The 15,050-nt window shown below is 36.0% G+C and overlaps 1 protein-coding gene and 1 non-coding gene across 2 annotated transcripts in view; both read right to left on the bottom strand.

The window, feature by feature from the left end:
- Positions 1-15,050, bottom strand: part of Ipo7 (importin 7) — a 58,248-nt gene that overhangs the window by 2,517 nt on the left and 40,681 nt on the right. The window contains exons 13-24 of the mRNA XM_076846850.2: positions 14,197-14,286; positions 13,656-13,821; positions 13,209-13,369; positions 11,782-11,910; positions 9,493-9,559; positions 9,284-9,409; positions 8,533-8,630; positions 6,244-6,339; positions 5,552-5,772; positions 5,260-5,465; positions 3,821-4,027; positions 1,203-1,319 (exon numbers count right to left, since the gene is read on the bottom strand). Coding sequence (XP_076702965.1) covers positions 1,203-1,319; positions 3,821-4,027; positions 5,260-5,465; positions 5,552-5,772; positions 6,244-6,339; positions 8,533-8,630; positions 9,284-9,409; positions 9,493-9,559; positions 11,782-11,910; positions 13,209-13,369; positions 13,656-13,821; positions 14,197-14,286 — 1,684 coding nt within the window. The remainder of the gene's footprint in view (positions 1-1,202; positions 1,320-3,820; positions 4,028-5,259; positions 5,466-5,551; positions 5,773-6,243; positions 6,340-8,532; positions 8,631-9,283; positions 9,410-9,492; positions 9,560-11,781; positions 11,911-13,208; positions 13,370-13,655; positions 13,822-14,196; positions 14,287-15,050) is intronic.
- LOC143393250 (small nucleolar RNA SNORA23) lies at positions 13,893-14,076 on the bottom strand. Its single transcript, XR_013090549.1, has one exon. It is a non-coding gene; the product is annotated as a small nucleolar RNA SNORA23 (small nucleolar RNA).

The following is a 15,050-nucleotide window of genomic DNA, read 5'->3' as shown; positions in this document are numbered from 1 at the left end:
CTGAGTATTAAAACCTAGAGAAAACTGTTACAGAGTATATAAAATTAAAAGTACACATTTGCTAGGCGCAGTGCTACACACTTATAATATCAGCAATTCAGGAAGCTGAGGCAGGAGGATCACAAATTTCAGCCCAGCCTCAGCAACTGAGACCCAGAACAACTTAGTGAGACCCTATCTCCAAATAAAAAGGGCTGGGGATGTGGCTCTGTATTTAATCCCTGGCACACACACACACACACACACACAAAAAGAATAGATCTTGAACATGCATTCCAGGGCTGGAAGTATATATATACATATAGTGGTGTGTATATGGTAAAGTATATATATATATTGGTAAAGTTTGGCTCCTAACATGGAGCATAGGGATGGAGTGGAATGAGGGAGTATATTAAAATGTTTAAAGATAAAAAAAACTGGGGATTTTCTATTCATTACCTTTTTTATTTTTAGTACAGGGATTTAACCTGGGGTGCTTAATAACCAACTCACATCCCTAACCCTTTGTATTGAGACAGGGTCTTCCTAAAATTGCTGAGGCTAGTCTTGAAAAATGGCAATTGTCCTGCCTCAATCTCCCAAATTGCTGGGATTACAGGCATGTGCTAACACACCCAGGTAATTTATTACTTTAAAAAAATATTAGATTTATAACAAAATATTTTTTTATCAAAATATCAGCAAGAACTTAAGCAATTTTATTAAAGTTACTACATATTGAAAGTAATCTTCAGTTGCACTTAAAAATAGGTGAAATGTAGTTAAAACCAAATTATCACCTGTATTAAATCCCTCAGATTAAATTTATCACCCACAATAGATTTTTTGGGTTGACTGATTGATTGATTGACTGTAGAGTAAATCCAGGACCTTGCTTATACCAGGCAAGTGCTCTACCACTGAGCTATACACATAGTCTACATACCATTATACAATATACATTTTATATAATGTTAAATTCCTTCATAAATCATTGGCTGAGGTTGTAGTTCAGTGGTAGAGCACTTGCCTCGCATGTGTAATCTACTGGGTTGGATCCTAAACACCGCATAAAAATAAATAAAAATAAATAAAAAAAATAAATAAAAAAAACAAAAGATATTGTGTCCATCTACAACAACAACAAAAAAATATGTTTAAAAGAAAAAACTTTTAAGTCATTAATTACATCAAAAAGGGATTATGGTTGACTAACATACCATGGGCTGCTCTTCTTTGATCGGCAAGAGTTGCTATGTCTTGTAACTGTTTTCTTTGTTCTTCATTAAGACCATGAGTCAAAGCTTGATACCATACAGGATTACGATTCTGAATAGCTATCAAAACAAAAACAAGTAGGAAAAACATTAATACGCAGGACTGACAGCTATTTCTTTCTTTTCTTTATGTACCAGGGATTGAACTCTGGGGCATTCAACCACTGAGCCACATCCCCAGCCCTATTTTGTATTTAGAGTCAGGGTCTCACTGAGTTGGTTAGCACCTTGCCATTGCTGAGGCTGGCTTTGAACTCTTGATCCTCCTGCTCAGCCTCCAGAGTCGCTGGGATTATAGGCGTGTGCCACTGTGCTGGACAACTGATACATTCTTTCTATTCTGTTCTGTCTATCCGCAACCCAAAAATAAAATTCTCCCCAATAACTTTATTTCTGTTTATTTATTTGTTTGTTTGTTTGTTTGTTTATTTTTGTGGTGGTGGGGATTAAACCCAGGGCCTTGTGCATGCAAGGCAAGCACTCCACCAACTGGAGCCCTCCCAAATAACTTTAAAAGTTATCTTAAGTTACTTATGGAATAAAAGATATAGGGCAAACAGTTAATTCCAGTTCATCTTTGTGCTTCAAAAATATCGTTAATTGTTCTTATTGTATTGTACTAGGGACGTTTCAATAATAAAATTAATTTAAGTGGTAGAGCACTTGCCTAGCAACTATGAGGTGCTGAGGGCTCAATCCTTAACACCACATAAAAAATAAAATAAGTGGGGTGCAGTGGCACACACCTGTAATCCCAGCGGCTCTGGAGGCCGAGGCAGGAGGATCCCGAGTACAAAGCCAGCCTCAGCAATTTAGAAAGCAACTCACTAAGCAACTCAGTGAGACCCTGTCTCTAATAAAATACAAAATAGGGCTGGGGATGAGGGCCAGTGATCAAGTGCCCCTGAGTTCAGTCCCTGGTTCCCTAAATAAATAAATAAAATAAAGTAAAATATTCAGAGTTAAATGACTTGAAAATACAGATGCAAGAAAAAGGGTGAACAATACAAAATAAACGCTTTATTTTTCGTCCTCTGCCTACTCAAAAACCTCTCTTTAATATAACTTGGTTTGTGATTTATGTCACTGCTAGAGTTCTTTCCTGGAGTATGTGAGACCCCAGATTTGGCAGGCAGTAAAAAGAAAGAAAAAAGAAAAGCGTATATACATAAAGTCTTTCCATAGAAAGGTAACTTTGCAATTCTCAAGTTAAAATGACAAGTCACACATTTTTACATCATAGCCTAAAAAATGGTTACTCTGTGAGGAATAGAACAAATTTTTTCCAAATGTCACAAAAACAAGTGTTAAAATTACACAATGTTCAACCAAAAAAATACACTACATAAGTGAATATAAAATGGTGGTAGGTCTGAGCAAGTATTTCCTATTTCACACACACATCTGCAAGCAAAAAGAGTCTAAAATAGGTTTTACCCCCAAAATTTTCACTGCCGAGCAAGTAAAGAATGTAAAAGTGATATCCACGTGTATTGGGTGCAAGGTAATTGGGGGGCAAAATCCTAATGCTAAATCACTAGATCTTCTGTTTCTCCTTTACTTCAACTGTGCAGAGGCGCTGTATTAGAAACTATATTTTAGAGACTGTCCTATTCATACCTAACAAAAAACAAAGCAAGCCAGAAGTTCTGGCACTTCAATCAATTCTTGTTATCATCTAATTCAGAAAACGATTTGTGAACTGGCATCAAAAATACTTTCATGGGCTTGGAGTACTTAAACCTTGATTATGAAAGAATTTATTCCATATCAAAGTTCCTATGTAGAAATGATAAGTAACAGTGGAGAACCCCAGGGGGAAGGGCTTTCAAATTTAGTGGCAATTTCATTACTGGGGACTGAATCCAGGGTTGCTCTACCACTGAGCAACATCCCCAGTTCTTCGTATTTTTTATCTTGAGGCAGGGTGTTGCTAAGTTGCCCAGGCTATACTCAAACTTTGATCCTCCTGCTTCAGCTTCCCAAATAGCTGAGACTACAGAACTACGCGATCAGCAATTTAGTTTCATAAATTGAGTGGTGGACTATAGGCATTACACCTTGAAATTCAAGCAAAAGATGCTATTAACCAAAAATAGCATGTCGTATTCTATAGCCACACATAACTGTGATATATCTAGAATTCCAGGAGAAATCTGTATAACTACAACCAAATTTGGGTGGTTAAATTAGCTGCTTGAAGCTTAAAATTGATTATATTAGAATTGCTAATTCTGTAATAATAGAATGAACTGATTAAGAGATGCAAAAATACATAATCACTGAATAGATATAAACTTGGAAGAATAATTGAGGAAAATTGAAAGACTGAGAATCAGAAGAAAGAGGAATTGTCACTGTACTTAAATTTTAAGAAATACACTATAATCTAGAATGTATATCTTTCAAAATTCTAAACTAAATGGAAAAACAAGAGGAAGAGGACAGAATACTCAGTAGTTTGATGGCATCATCATAAATAATTTTGGGTACTTTAATTAATCTCTTCATTAAGGGACAGATTGTTTAATTAAAGTTCTATATGTGATAAGCTGACTTACTTTGAAATATAGCTTTAAATATCTGATACTCATCAACAGGGTTGTCTTCATCATCAATGATTGTAGAATAGCCTTCCAGAGCAGTCTCCTCTGCATCATCTTCTTCCCAATCATCATCATCTCCATCTTCACCTGCTTGCTTAGCCAGAATCTCCAAATATTCTTGCCCATCTTCATCAATATCATCTTCATCACTCCCTAGTTCCTCTGCCAATTCATAAATATAACACTGAAATAGTTTGTTACTCTAAGTGACAATAGCTTACCATTTTCAGCGAATTATAATTCATTAATAAAGTCAAGGAAAAGTTCCAGGAATTGGTATTTAAACACATGTCTAGCAACAGACAGAATAATAACTTCTTATGCATGTTCAAGAAACCCAACCATGTCTTATTCTAAACACCAGAGATGATTTTTTTTTTGGCGGGGCAAGGGGTAGTAGGAGTACCAGGGATTGAATTTAGGGGCACTTTACAACTGAGCCACATTTCCAGCCTGTTTTTTTTTTGAAAAGGGTCTCACTAAGTTGCTAAGGCTGGCTTTTAACTTTCGATTCTTCTGCCTCAGCCTCTGGAATTACAGGTGTGAGCCACCTCACCTAGTTTGAAGGAAGATTGCAGCCCATGATATGCTCTTGGCCTTCTAGTATGAAAATTCAAACTAAATACCAAAAAAAATTATATAGTTTGAGTAATACACATAGAAACTTTGGCAGGGGGCCAGTGCTGGAAATCAAACCAAGGGCCTCAAGGAAGGTGCAATACAACTGAGCTACATATCCAGCCTCACGCATAGAAACTTTGTGAGATTAAATAAAAATAAAAAAGGGCTAGGGATGTAGCTCAGTGGTAGAGCACCCGTGGGTTCTATTCCTGGTACTGCCAAAATGGAAAACAAGACTTGCTAAGTTAATACTTGCGGAAAAAGAAAAGAAACTGCAATGCCTATCTTACCTTGAATCAATTTCAGTAATTTCTTTTTAAAAAAATATTCATTTATTTTTCAGTTATACTTGGACATAATACCTTTATTTATTTATTTTTATGTGGTGTTGAGGATTGAACCCAGGGCCTTGCATGTGCTAGGCAAGGGCTCTACCATGGAGCCACAACCCCAGCCCCTCAATTGCAATAATTTCTAATACCACTTATGCATTCTTTGCTATATTTGCTATGCCAAACAAATACAGAGTAACCATCTTTTATTGATTGCATACTATAATGCCTGGAACTTCCCTCTTATAAGGAAACATAGATGACAATTCTGCCTTTATAGACTTTGCTACTCTTCTGAGATAAGGAAGTCTTTCTATGAATGAACAACTATAAATGCATCCGGCTATGATCCTAAATTTTGGGAGAAGGACTAGAAAAAAGTTAAGTCCAGTAGTTTTTTAACTATATATGTGTTGCTGAAATTCACCACAAATCTCTTACCAGTTTCATCATCATCTTCAGCTTCATCATCATCATCACTGTCGTTTTCATGTTCTGCATGGCAGGCATACGCTCTTTTTAATCCATTAAACAAAAGGATAAAAGCTGGCAAAATCTGTCCAGAAACCTGATTTAAAACTTGTGGTATCTGTTCCATATCAATAAGAGCACAGAGGCCAAGAACACACATTTTTCTGTCATGAAGCCTAAAAGAATAATATATAAAAATAATTTTCCTCTATTTTCTTAAGTAAACAGAGTTCTTCATAAAGGTCCAATTCATGTTACTTACCCCAAGAAACAGTCAACATCATTAAGCCACTGTGTAATAAAATGGTTTGTTACTGGTTCAACGTTATTAGGGAAGCGAAGATTTTCTAAGGTATTCAGTAGGAGGTGCGGATTATAATATAAAGCTGCAATTGCAACTTGCAGGCACATTGTTCGAAGTTCACTTGTCTTAACCTCTCTTGTCAGTCTCTCTAAAGCTGCCTCCACGAATAAGGGAATGCACTGTAAAGAAAGATTACAAGGTAGTCCAAGACTGAAATGAATAGCACCCTAACTATTCTATCCATATTAATTTAACTGTTGCCTCAACTAACCCTTTAGGCTCATTTAATTACTAAAGCTGTCAGAAATCTTAAGCCAAAATTTACCTAGCATAACAAAGTACACATGAAACTTCAATACTTGTATTTAACATATTAAATATATGGTCATTAATATATATTGGTTAAATTTTACACCAACAGTGAAAATAAATGCTATGGTACACAACAGTGTATCACAATATATTGTAAATGCCAAAAGGAGAAAAAGATTGAGAAAAAAATTGATTTATTCTCTGAAGTTCCAAATAAAAGCATTAGAAGTTAGCCTTGGGCTGGGGATGAAATGAAATTCAAAAGTAGACTGTCTGCCAAGCATACATGAGGCTCTGGATTCAATCTCAACAACCTACACACAGTTACCCTCACTGACCTGGTCAATGCCACGCCCTTTGCATTGTAGAATGATGACTTCTAACAATTTTGCTGCATGACATTCAGCATCTTCTCCCGCAACTCCTGTAAGAACCTGATCAACAAAAAATATAAATTCCAAGAAGGTTTCATGAAAATGTTTACATCAGAAATAATTTCCTTTCCTTTCCTTTCTGAGTGGTTCTGAATGATTACAATGTTCATTGTAGAGACTAAACTACAACACCTGAGGATTTAAACTTGTCAAATAGTCTAGCCTTCTGGTGTCCTGGTCTTAGTGATCTATCCTGAAATGCCATTCTGGATTAAAACAGGATATGAACCACTACCTTCTCACACAAAGGTAGAAGCTAAAACAATCTTTCTCAGGGTACTGACTCTTCTGTTAAGAATTACACAAATGCTGCTATTTGTAGACAAAACATTTGTCTCAAAATATGAAAAATGATGAGTTGGGGTGCTGTGGGATGAAGGAGGAAGAAATATCCTATTGATGGCAACCACTGGCCTATAAACAACAGACAAGAACTAAAGAACATGGACATGACATGGTACTTAACATTAGAAAACATGGTACTTAACATTAGAAAACTGTAAATGTATGGATAAGTGTTCTGGAATAACAAAGTAGATTGTAAGAGTATTATTTCTTTTACCATAATATTAATATAGACAAGATAACCGGCAATAAATGAATAACACAACTAAAGAATTACTATATGAACAAGGGGTCAAAAAAGAAAAATATTAAGTGAAAGACAAGCATATCTAAAACCTTCTTGACAAAAATACTTTTCCCCTTCGTAAATCAGATTATCACTAAGGTTGTTGCTCAAGCTGGCCTTGAATTCATGGGCTCAAGCAATCTTCCTTCCTCAATCTCATCAGTAGCTTGAATTACATCCATACTTGGCAGCAAAATGTGCTGCTACTTCTTAACAAAAACTGTTAGAAATTCAAATAATACCAGCCCCCCATTTAAACACGTCTCACCAATCAAACTCTTAAGTAAAAATTTATCCTCCTACCCTTGTTGTAAGAATAGTATTTTTACTTTCTAGCCTCTAGAAACCTACAATCTCCAAGTATTTCTTTCCTTTATACATCTCTATCAAACTCTAACTAAAAAAAAAAAAAAAAAAATTAAACAAAACATCTGTCTACTATTCTTGATTCTTTCAAAAAATCTCAAGCTATTGATTCTTTCCTTCTTTAGTTTCCACAGAACTAGGTTAAAGTAAACTCCAGACACTAAAAATCAAAACATTTGTAACTCTAAGTAAGTAAATGTCAGAAGCCATACAGAAGACATGTGCATGCTAAAGTCATTACTAGGCAATCTAGAAAACAAAGTTTTTTTTGAATTTTTTTTCAGGGAGTGGGGTGTACTGGGGATTTAACTGAGGGATGCTTTACTCGTGAGCTACATACCTCCAGGCCTTGCTCTTTTTTATTTAAAGACAGTGTCTCACTACTTGATTTAGGGCCTTTCTTGCCGGGTTTCTGTTCTCGAGACTAAAAGGCTCAGGGGTCACTCCAGTAAAACTGGGCTGACTGGGCTGCGCAAAATAACCACACAAGAGACACAAATATCTTTTTGTTTGGGGTCGCTGTAATGGCTCCTCTGACCTTAAGGGTCCGCAGAAAGAGAGAGAGGGAGAGCACATGCTGACCCTTTTTATTGAGGAAGGTTATTTAAATGAGGCAAGGGGTCAGGTTTCAGAGGGCTGAGTCTATCTTCATGATGGTTCACTGTCAGCAGGTTGACTGACACCTGGGTAGGCCACACCCAAGGGCACAGTAAGAGAAGGGGACCCACACAAGGCATTTCCATGGAAGATTCTATCCTAATCAGGGCAAGGGACTATATTAAAAAGGAATAGGTGAGCATAGGTCCACCCAAGGGGCTGTAGCAAGACACACCCGATGCACGAGAGACACCGACCTTCACACCCAAGAAGAGTGGGGAAAGCTCTGCCATATTTCTGTGACTGAACGCCTCAGCACCTAACCGGCGAGGGGAGAGTGAATCTGTCACTTGTAAAGTTGGTCTCCCACACTTACTAGCTGAAGCTAGTCTTGAATTTATAATCCTCTGGTTTCAGCCTCCAAAGCTGCTGTGATTATAGGTGTGTATCACCACGCCTGAGTGTTCATAGCTTTTAAACCCTTTGATTTTATCAGACCCACGTGCTCACCATGTTTTTCATAATGTGATATCAAATGTATCCTCATAATTGTATAGGAGCAAACTTGTAAGATCTAATATTACCTTAAAATGACCTACCTTTTTGCACATACTGTATATCATCTCAAGATACTTGGTATCAGATAGAAGTGTGTCTGTATCAACTGTTACATAATTATGCAGAAGAGGCATCATGTCTGTATTAATAAAAAGCATCAGTTATATATGTATACTAATACAAATGCTTTATCTTTGCTTCTGAAAATTTTCCTTAGAAAAGGGCAAATCTGTGAAATCAGATGATCTCTCTCTATTTTTTTTTTTAACTCCTAGTATGGGGGATTTGATGGGAGTTTTACCACTAAGCTACATCCCAAGCCCTCTGTATTTTGAGTCAAGGTCTCCCAACTTGGTCCAGGGTGATCTAAAATTTGACAAGGCTGGCCTCAAACTTACTATCTTCCTTACTCAGCTTTCTGAGACACTGGGAATACAAGTAAACATCATGATGCCCATTTTCTGTCATTCAATTTTAGTAAAGATGTATTCAATTTTAATGCAGAAAGGAACCTATTTCTTAATTGTATTCCTTCATATTTAATAGTAAAACAAACATACAAATAATCATACATAAAATAGCTATGGGGGCACTAAAAGAGCAAACCTAAAATAACTAAATCAATATTGTGTGTTATCCTTGAGCATTAACTACTAATGATAACTTACCCAACCAATGAAGAAGTTGGAGCATTTAAAAGTATATAACCAAATGATAAGCTATAAATGAATCAATCAACATGGAGGAAAGGTGAAACCCTCTAATTAGCATTTTCATGCTAATTAGACTTACCAGTAAAGTAATCAAAGCCATCTTGCTGAAAGACCTCAAATACAAGGGGCAGTAGCTGCCACATCTGTGGAGATACTTGTTGACATGTCAAACTATGAGCCAAAGAGAAGATCTCTTCATAGAATTCTAAAAGAGAATACTAAGTCATTAGGAAAATGTTTACCAATGTGAATGGCACTAAATTCTTAGTACAATATGTGTAATGATACCTAAGACATGCTGCTGTAAAACAGTACCAATGACCTGTAAGCAGATCCCTTCAAGTTGCTGGGTTATCTAAAAAAGGGGGACAAAAAAATCATATGGAATTGCAGCACACTTAATAAATTAAGATAATATTCAATAACCCACTACATTTCTATATGAAAGCACATTGTTAAATTATGTTGTTATGAAATGACATGCATATTATGAAACTATACACCAATCTGAGATTGAAATTTGATAAAATATCATTATAATGAAAAAACACAAATAACTTGATTCATCTACTAAAAACTGAAAGGTAATAATTTGCATATTGGGATATGCAATCTAACTATTCTGAAGAGAACCTATAGGTTTTGATTTTTTAATTGATTGAACCCAGGCGTGCTTAACCACTGAGTCACATCCCCAGACCTTTTTATTTTGAGACAGGGTCTCACTAAGTTGCATGGGGTCTCACTAATTTGCCAAAGCTGGCTTTGAAATTGCAACCCTCCTGTCTCAGCCCCAGGTTCCTGAGTGCTGGAATTACAGGCAAGTGTCACTGCTCCTGGCACCTAGAGGTATTTTTTTTGTGTGTTAAGCACTGACTCCTTCAGTCCAGAGGTAACTGAAAAGTCACACTTACAAGAGAAATAATCTGAAGGAAGTCATTGTTGCTACCAATCTCAATAATTTTGAAGTCACTGCTGTTTTTCAAATTATATCAGTGAACCAAGGAGATGAACTTGGGCTCCCCATCACAATCACAATTAATAGAAAATAATCAACTCCTCATTAATTTTCAGTATGGCCTTCAATAGAACCACAAATCTTTGACAGCCATCAGAATGTTAAAAGAACATTCTGGAGATTAAATATTTTCCTACTAATCAGGTATAGAAGGAGATAAACTGAGCATGGTGGTACATGCCTGCATTCACAGACTCAAAGAGTTGAGGGAGAAGGATCCCAAGTTCTAGACCAGTCTCAGCAATTTAGCAAGACCATGTCTCAAAATTATAATAAGGGCAGGGTGCGATGCAACGCACCTGTGATCCCAGGAGCTCAGGAGAATGAGACAGAAGGATTATAAGTTGAAAGTTAGCCTTAGTAAAGTGAGGTGCTAAGCAACTAAGAAACACCCTGTCTCTAAATAAAATACAAAATAGGGATGGGGATGAGGCTCAGTGGTCCAGTTATCCTGAGTTCAGCCCCAATACCTGAACCCCAAAAAAAGAAGCAAGATAGCCATTTCAAATACATATTATGCAATACCTCTTCAATTCCTCAAAATAATCTACTTGTTAAAGCAGCTATAAGATTTCTGATGTCTTCTGCCTATATTCTATTTTAATAGGGAATACAACAATGGTTTATTGGAAATCTCAAGCTGTAAAAGGCAGAGATCTAAAAACACAAGCTATGGATACGATAACCTATAGAAACATCTACACCAGAATTTATTCCTCCAAATTCATGACAGTGATTAATTTTAGAGGAAGAATAGAAGGAGGGAAAGGAGATTAGGAAGCAATCCCCTGAGGGATTCAACTACATCTAACTGAAATTGCTGGGGCTGTAAGCACACTAACAGACAAAATGCCTTACATATACAAGGTCGTGCATGCAACACCCCTCACCACAAAATAAATAAATAAATAAATAAAAACAACAAAAACAAAAAAACCCCAAATCATCTGAAATTGTTTTTCCTGAAAGTAAAATCTAAACGTAATATAAAAATGATTAAATGCAATAATATTTGGTAGTGATTAGGTAGTATCAGCTATAGTTTTCTCTATGGTTTATCTTTTTCTGGATGTTTGAAATAATTCAATTTTTAAAAATCCATGATTATAGTTCCCTTAATTTTCTAAAAGACAACCGAAAAAAAAAAAAAGATAGGTAAGAAGGGCTGGGATCATGGCTCAGTGGCAGAGTGTTTGCCTCGCATGTATGAGGTACTGGGCTCAATCCTCAGCACCACATAAAAATAAAATAAAGGTATTGTGTCTATCTACAAAACTATAAATAAATAAAATATATTTAAAAAAGATAAGTAGAAAGATTGTGGTGATGCTTTGAAGCACTCAATAATAGTAAACTGTACACTTACAAATGGCTAAGATGGCAAATTTTATGTTATACATATTTTACCAAAACTTTTTTTTTTTTTTTACTAAAAATGCAAAGTCAATGTAGATGGGATGATTATAGAGTTATCTCAGGTCATGCCCTCCAAAAATTATAGCACACTCAGTGTAAAATGACAGTGCATAAAACCTATTCCAGAATGAATCATTTCTTACCTCTTTATGATCTTCAACTACACTAAGAAGTGTATCAATGGTATTGAGAATTCCCATGGCAGTAACTGCCTTGTCATCACTTCCTTCTTCATCTGGACCAGTCTGGATTACTTGGTTAAACGTCATTGCCTAGACCCAAAAGAATGCAACTTAGGTTTGCCAATTAAACACTATAACATAGTCTTAACACTATTTTAGTTTGCAGGTGTTTTTTTCCCCCTCCAATCCCACCCTGCCCTTCCCGCAACACTTTTATTTTTAAAATGTTCTCACTGGGAATGCAGAACAAATCAATGCCTCCAAATTAATGAATAATTAACAGTGTAGACTCTATAATCAAATGGTCTTGCTCCATCACTCATAGGGTGACCTGAAACAAGCTTACTTGAACTCCCTTCCTAGACTTTTCTTGACATGACAATTTGGGACGTTCACAGAAACACTGTGAAGATTAAAAGAAACAAGTGGCCAGGTGCAGTGATACACAATTGTAATCCAAGGAGGTTGAGGTAGGAGGATTTCAAGTTTTAAGGCTAGCCTGGCCAATTTAACAGGATCATGTCTCAAAAATGACATAAAACCTGGGCACACAGTAGCGCACACTTATAATCCCAGTAATGTAAGAGACCGATGTAGGAGGACCACAAGTTTGAGAACAGCCTCAGAAACTTATCAAGATCCTGTTTCAAAATAAAAAATAAAAAGGGCTGGGGATATGGATCAAAGGTAAAACGCCACCAGGTTCAATGCCCAGAACTGAAAAACGAAACAAAGCAAAGTAAAAGAAAAGGGTTGAGCGTGCAGCTCAGAGATAGAGCACCCTAGCTAGGTTCGAGCTCCAGTTACTCACACTTTCTCAAAAAGGAGACAAGTTATAGAATGTATTCAATATCATAAATATTTTCATTAATATTACTGGCTAAATCTGTGCTCAAAGGTGAAAGCCTGGTAGTCCTAGTTACTCAGAAGGCTGAGGCACGAGGATCAAGGCCAATCTGTTCAACTTAGCAAGGTTCTGCCTCAAAAGAAAAAATTACAAATTAATAAATTAATTAATTTAAAATGACTGGATATTCAGTGATTGAACATCCTGAGTTCAATCCCCAATACCATAAAGAATTAAAAAACAAAGAGTACGGTGGAGGCCTACGTATAAATTCAAGCCCTACCATATCCAATGTGGGCAAGTTATTTAAACTTTTACCTGTTATATTTTGTATCTGTAAAATAGTATAATCTTTACCCAGGTCTGTATGAAAATTAAATGAGTTAAAATAGCTGTCAAGAGGCTTAAAACCCTACATCCTACCTATTAAGCTTCATAAAATATTTGTTTCAAACCTAAGTCAAGATACTTGTGACATGTTAAGTGGAACCTACTGCGAGCTAAATTTAAATGCTTGCAAAAAATGGTAATCCAAACATACCAAATGTTGTGTCATTTCTACTGCAATAGGAGTAACTTCTTCACTATATTCACAGATCATTTTCTGAATTACATTGGTAAGATCATCATTTTCTGTTTCTCTTATAATATGAAGAAGGGCCTGCATTACGGGTCTGATAAATGGTGTGATGTATTCTTTAGCTGTAAGAGAAAAACAAAAAAAAATAAACCCTTCTTTTGTAAAACAATTAGATCTTTTAGAAACCTGACACAACATGTAAGAAAGAGTACTTTCACATAAAAAGGAAGTATGATATGACTGGGGATATATCTCAGTGTTTGAGTGCTTGCCCAGCATGGTGCAGGGTTCAATCTGGAGCACCACAAAAGAAGAAAGAAGAAATAAAAAGGTGTTAACTTCCTAAGAATAAATATTGTACAATTAGGCAAAAAGAAATTCGGTATTTTTGACATGCAAATCCTTTACCTTTTTCTTGATTGCTGATCAACACTTGAAGTGCAATGGCAGCTTCCACTTTTACAGGCATTTCCCTATCATCAATCAGACATCTTCTTGTCAGCTCTAAGGCTGTTTGGAGATTCTGATCACTTTTGAACTTCACCTCACAAAAATAGTGAAGTACCCAGCAAGCCTTTTAAAAAAAGCACAATGACTATAAATATCATACACCAAATTCCCCCAAGTTAATCTCTTTTTAGAGTTCAATGTGTGGGAATTTGGAGGCTGGCCAGTGGTAGATATGTCCAAAGAGACAACACTAGACCAGTACTATGATCCCAAGTTACTCTTTGGCTACAAGACACTTGTGTGGATAGCAAGATCTGAATGCAAAACACAGACAGACATTGCTACCAGACACAGATGAAAACCATGCACACATTATAGCAGCCATTTAAAGATTTACATTAAACAGACATCCTACATGAAACATAGCTTTTGAAGTAAAACATTCAAAAGTTTAAATATAAAATCCCACAGTCATTTATTACAGGATATACATACATACCCTTGCTCTCATGTAGCCTAGGTCACTGCTGAAGAGAGGGAATACGTGATTCTGCAACATGTATTCCATCTGGTCCTTATAAATCTTTTTCTGTAAATATAAATGATTATTTGGATATAGTTCCAAATACCATCATTTCAATTTCCAAGTAGACAGAACATTGACTATTAATGTCATAACATACATTTACTTTAATCCTCTGACCCCTTGAAACCAAAGCCCCAATACATTCTTATATATTTAAAATCACCTCATTAGAAAGTAATTAGAAGTCTGGGAGTGTAGTTCAGTGGTTAGAGTACTTTCCTAGCATGTGCTGTGCTGGGTCCTGGATTCAATTCCTAGCACCACAAAAAATAAAAATTTCAGTATGATTACTGAGGCCTACCTTGCCCAACCCAAGGTTTAAAAACAAAATGGCAAACAAGCTATTAGACCAAATTTTAATAAAAATGGTGTTTAATGACAACAAAGTTAACTTTACTTCTTACTTTTTTCTCAAGAAACTTTTCTAACAAAACAACCTCTCTGTATAGTATCTAACTGAACATATATAGCTAGAGAAATATCCTGCTCTCAAACTAATAAACTAGATATCGTTTTCCTGAGCAAAGAGTGGTGGCACACACCTGTAATCCCAGCAATTTAAGAAGCTAAGGCAGGAGGATCACAAGTTTTTTGAGGCCTAAGAAACTTAGCAAGACCCTGTCTCAAAAAATAAAAAGGGCTGGGGATATCTCAGTGGTAAAGCATCCTAAGTTCAATCCTCAGTAGCTGCACCACCACCAAAAAAAGAAAGATACTTTCATAAATCTAAAATTCACTATTTCCCAAATGGTTAATAATGGTTTTAG

The sequence above is a fragment of the Callospermophilus lateralis genome, chromosome 2 (assembly GCF_048772815.1).
Source record: "Callospermophilus lateralis isolate mCalLat2 chromosome 2, mCalLat2.hap1, whole genome shotgun sequence".
NCBI lineage: Eukaryota > Metazoa > Chordata > Mammalia > Rodentia > Sciuridae > Callospermophilus > Callospermophilus lateralis.
Note: the sequence above shows the minus strand (reverse complement) of the source record. Positions and strands in the feature narration are given on the sequence as shown.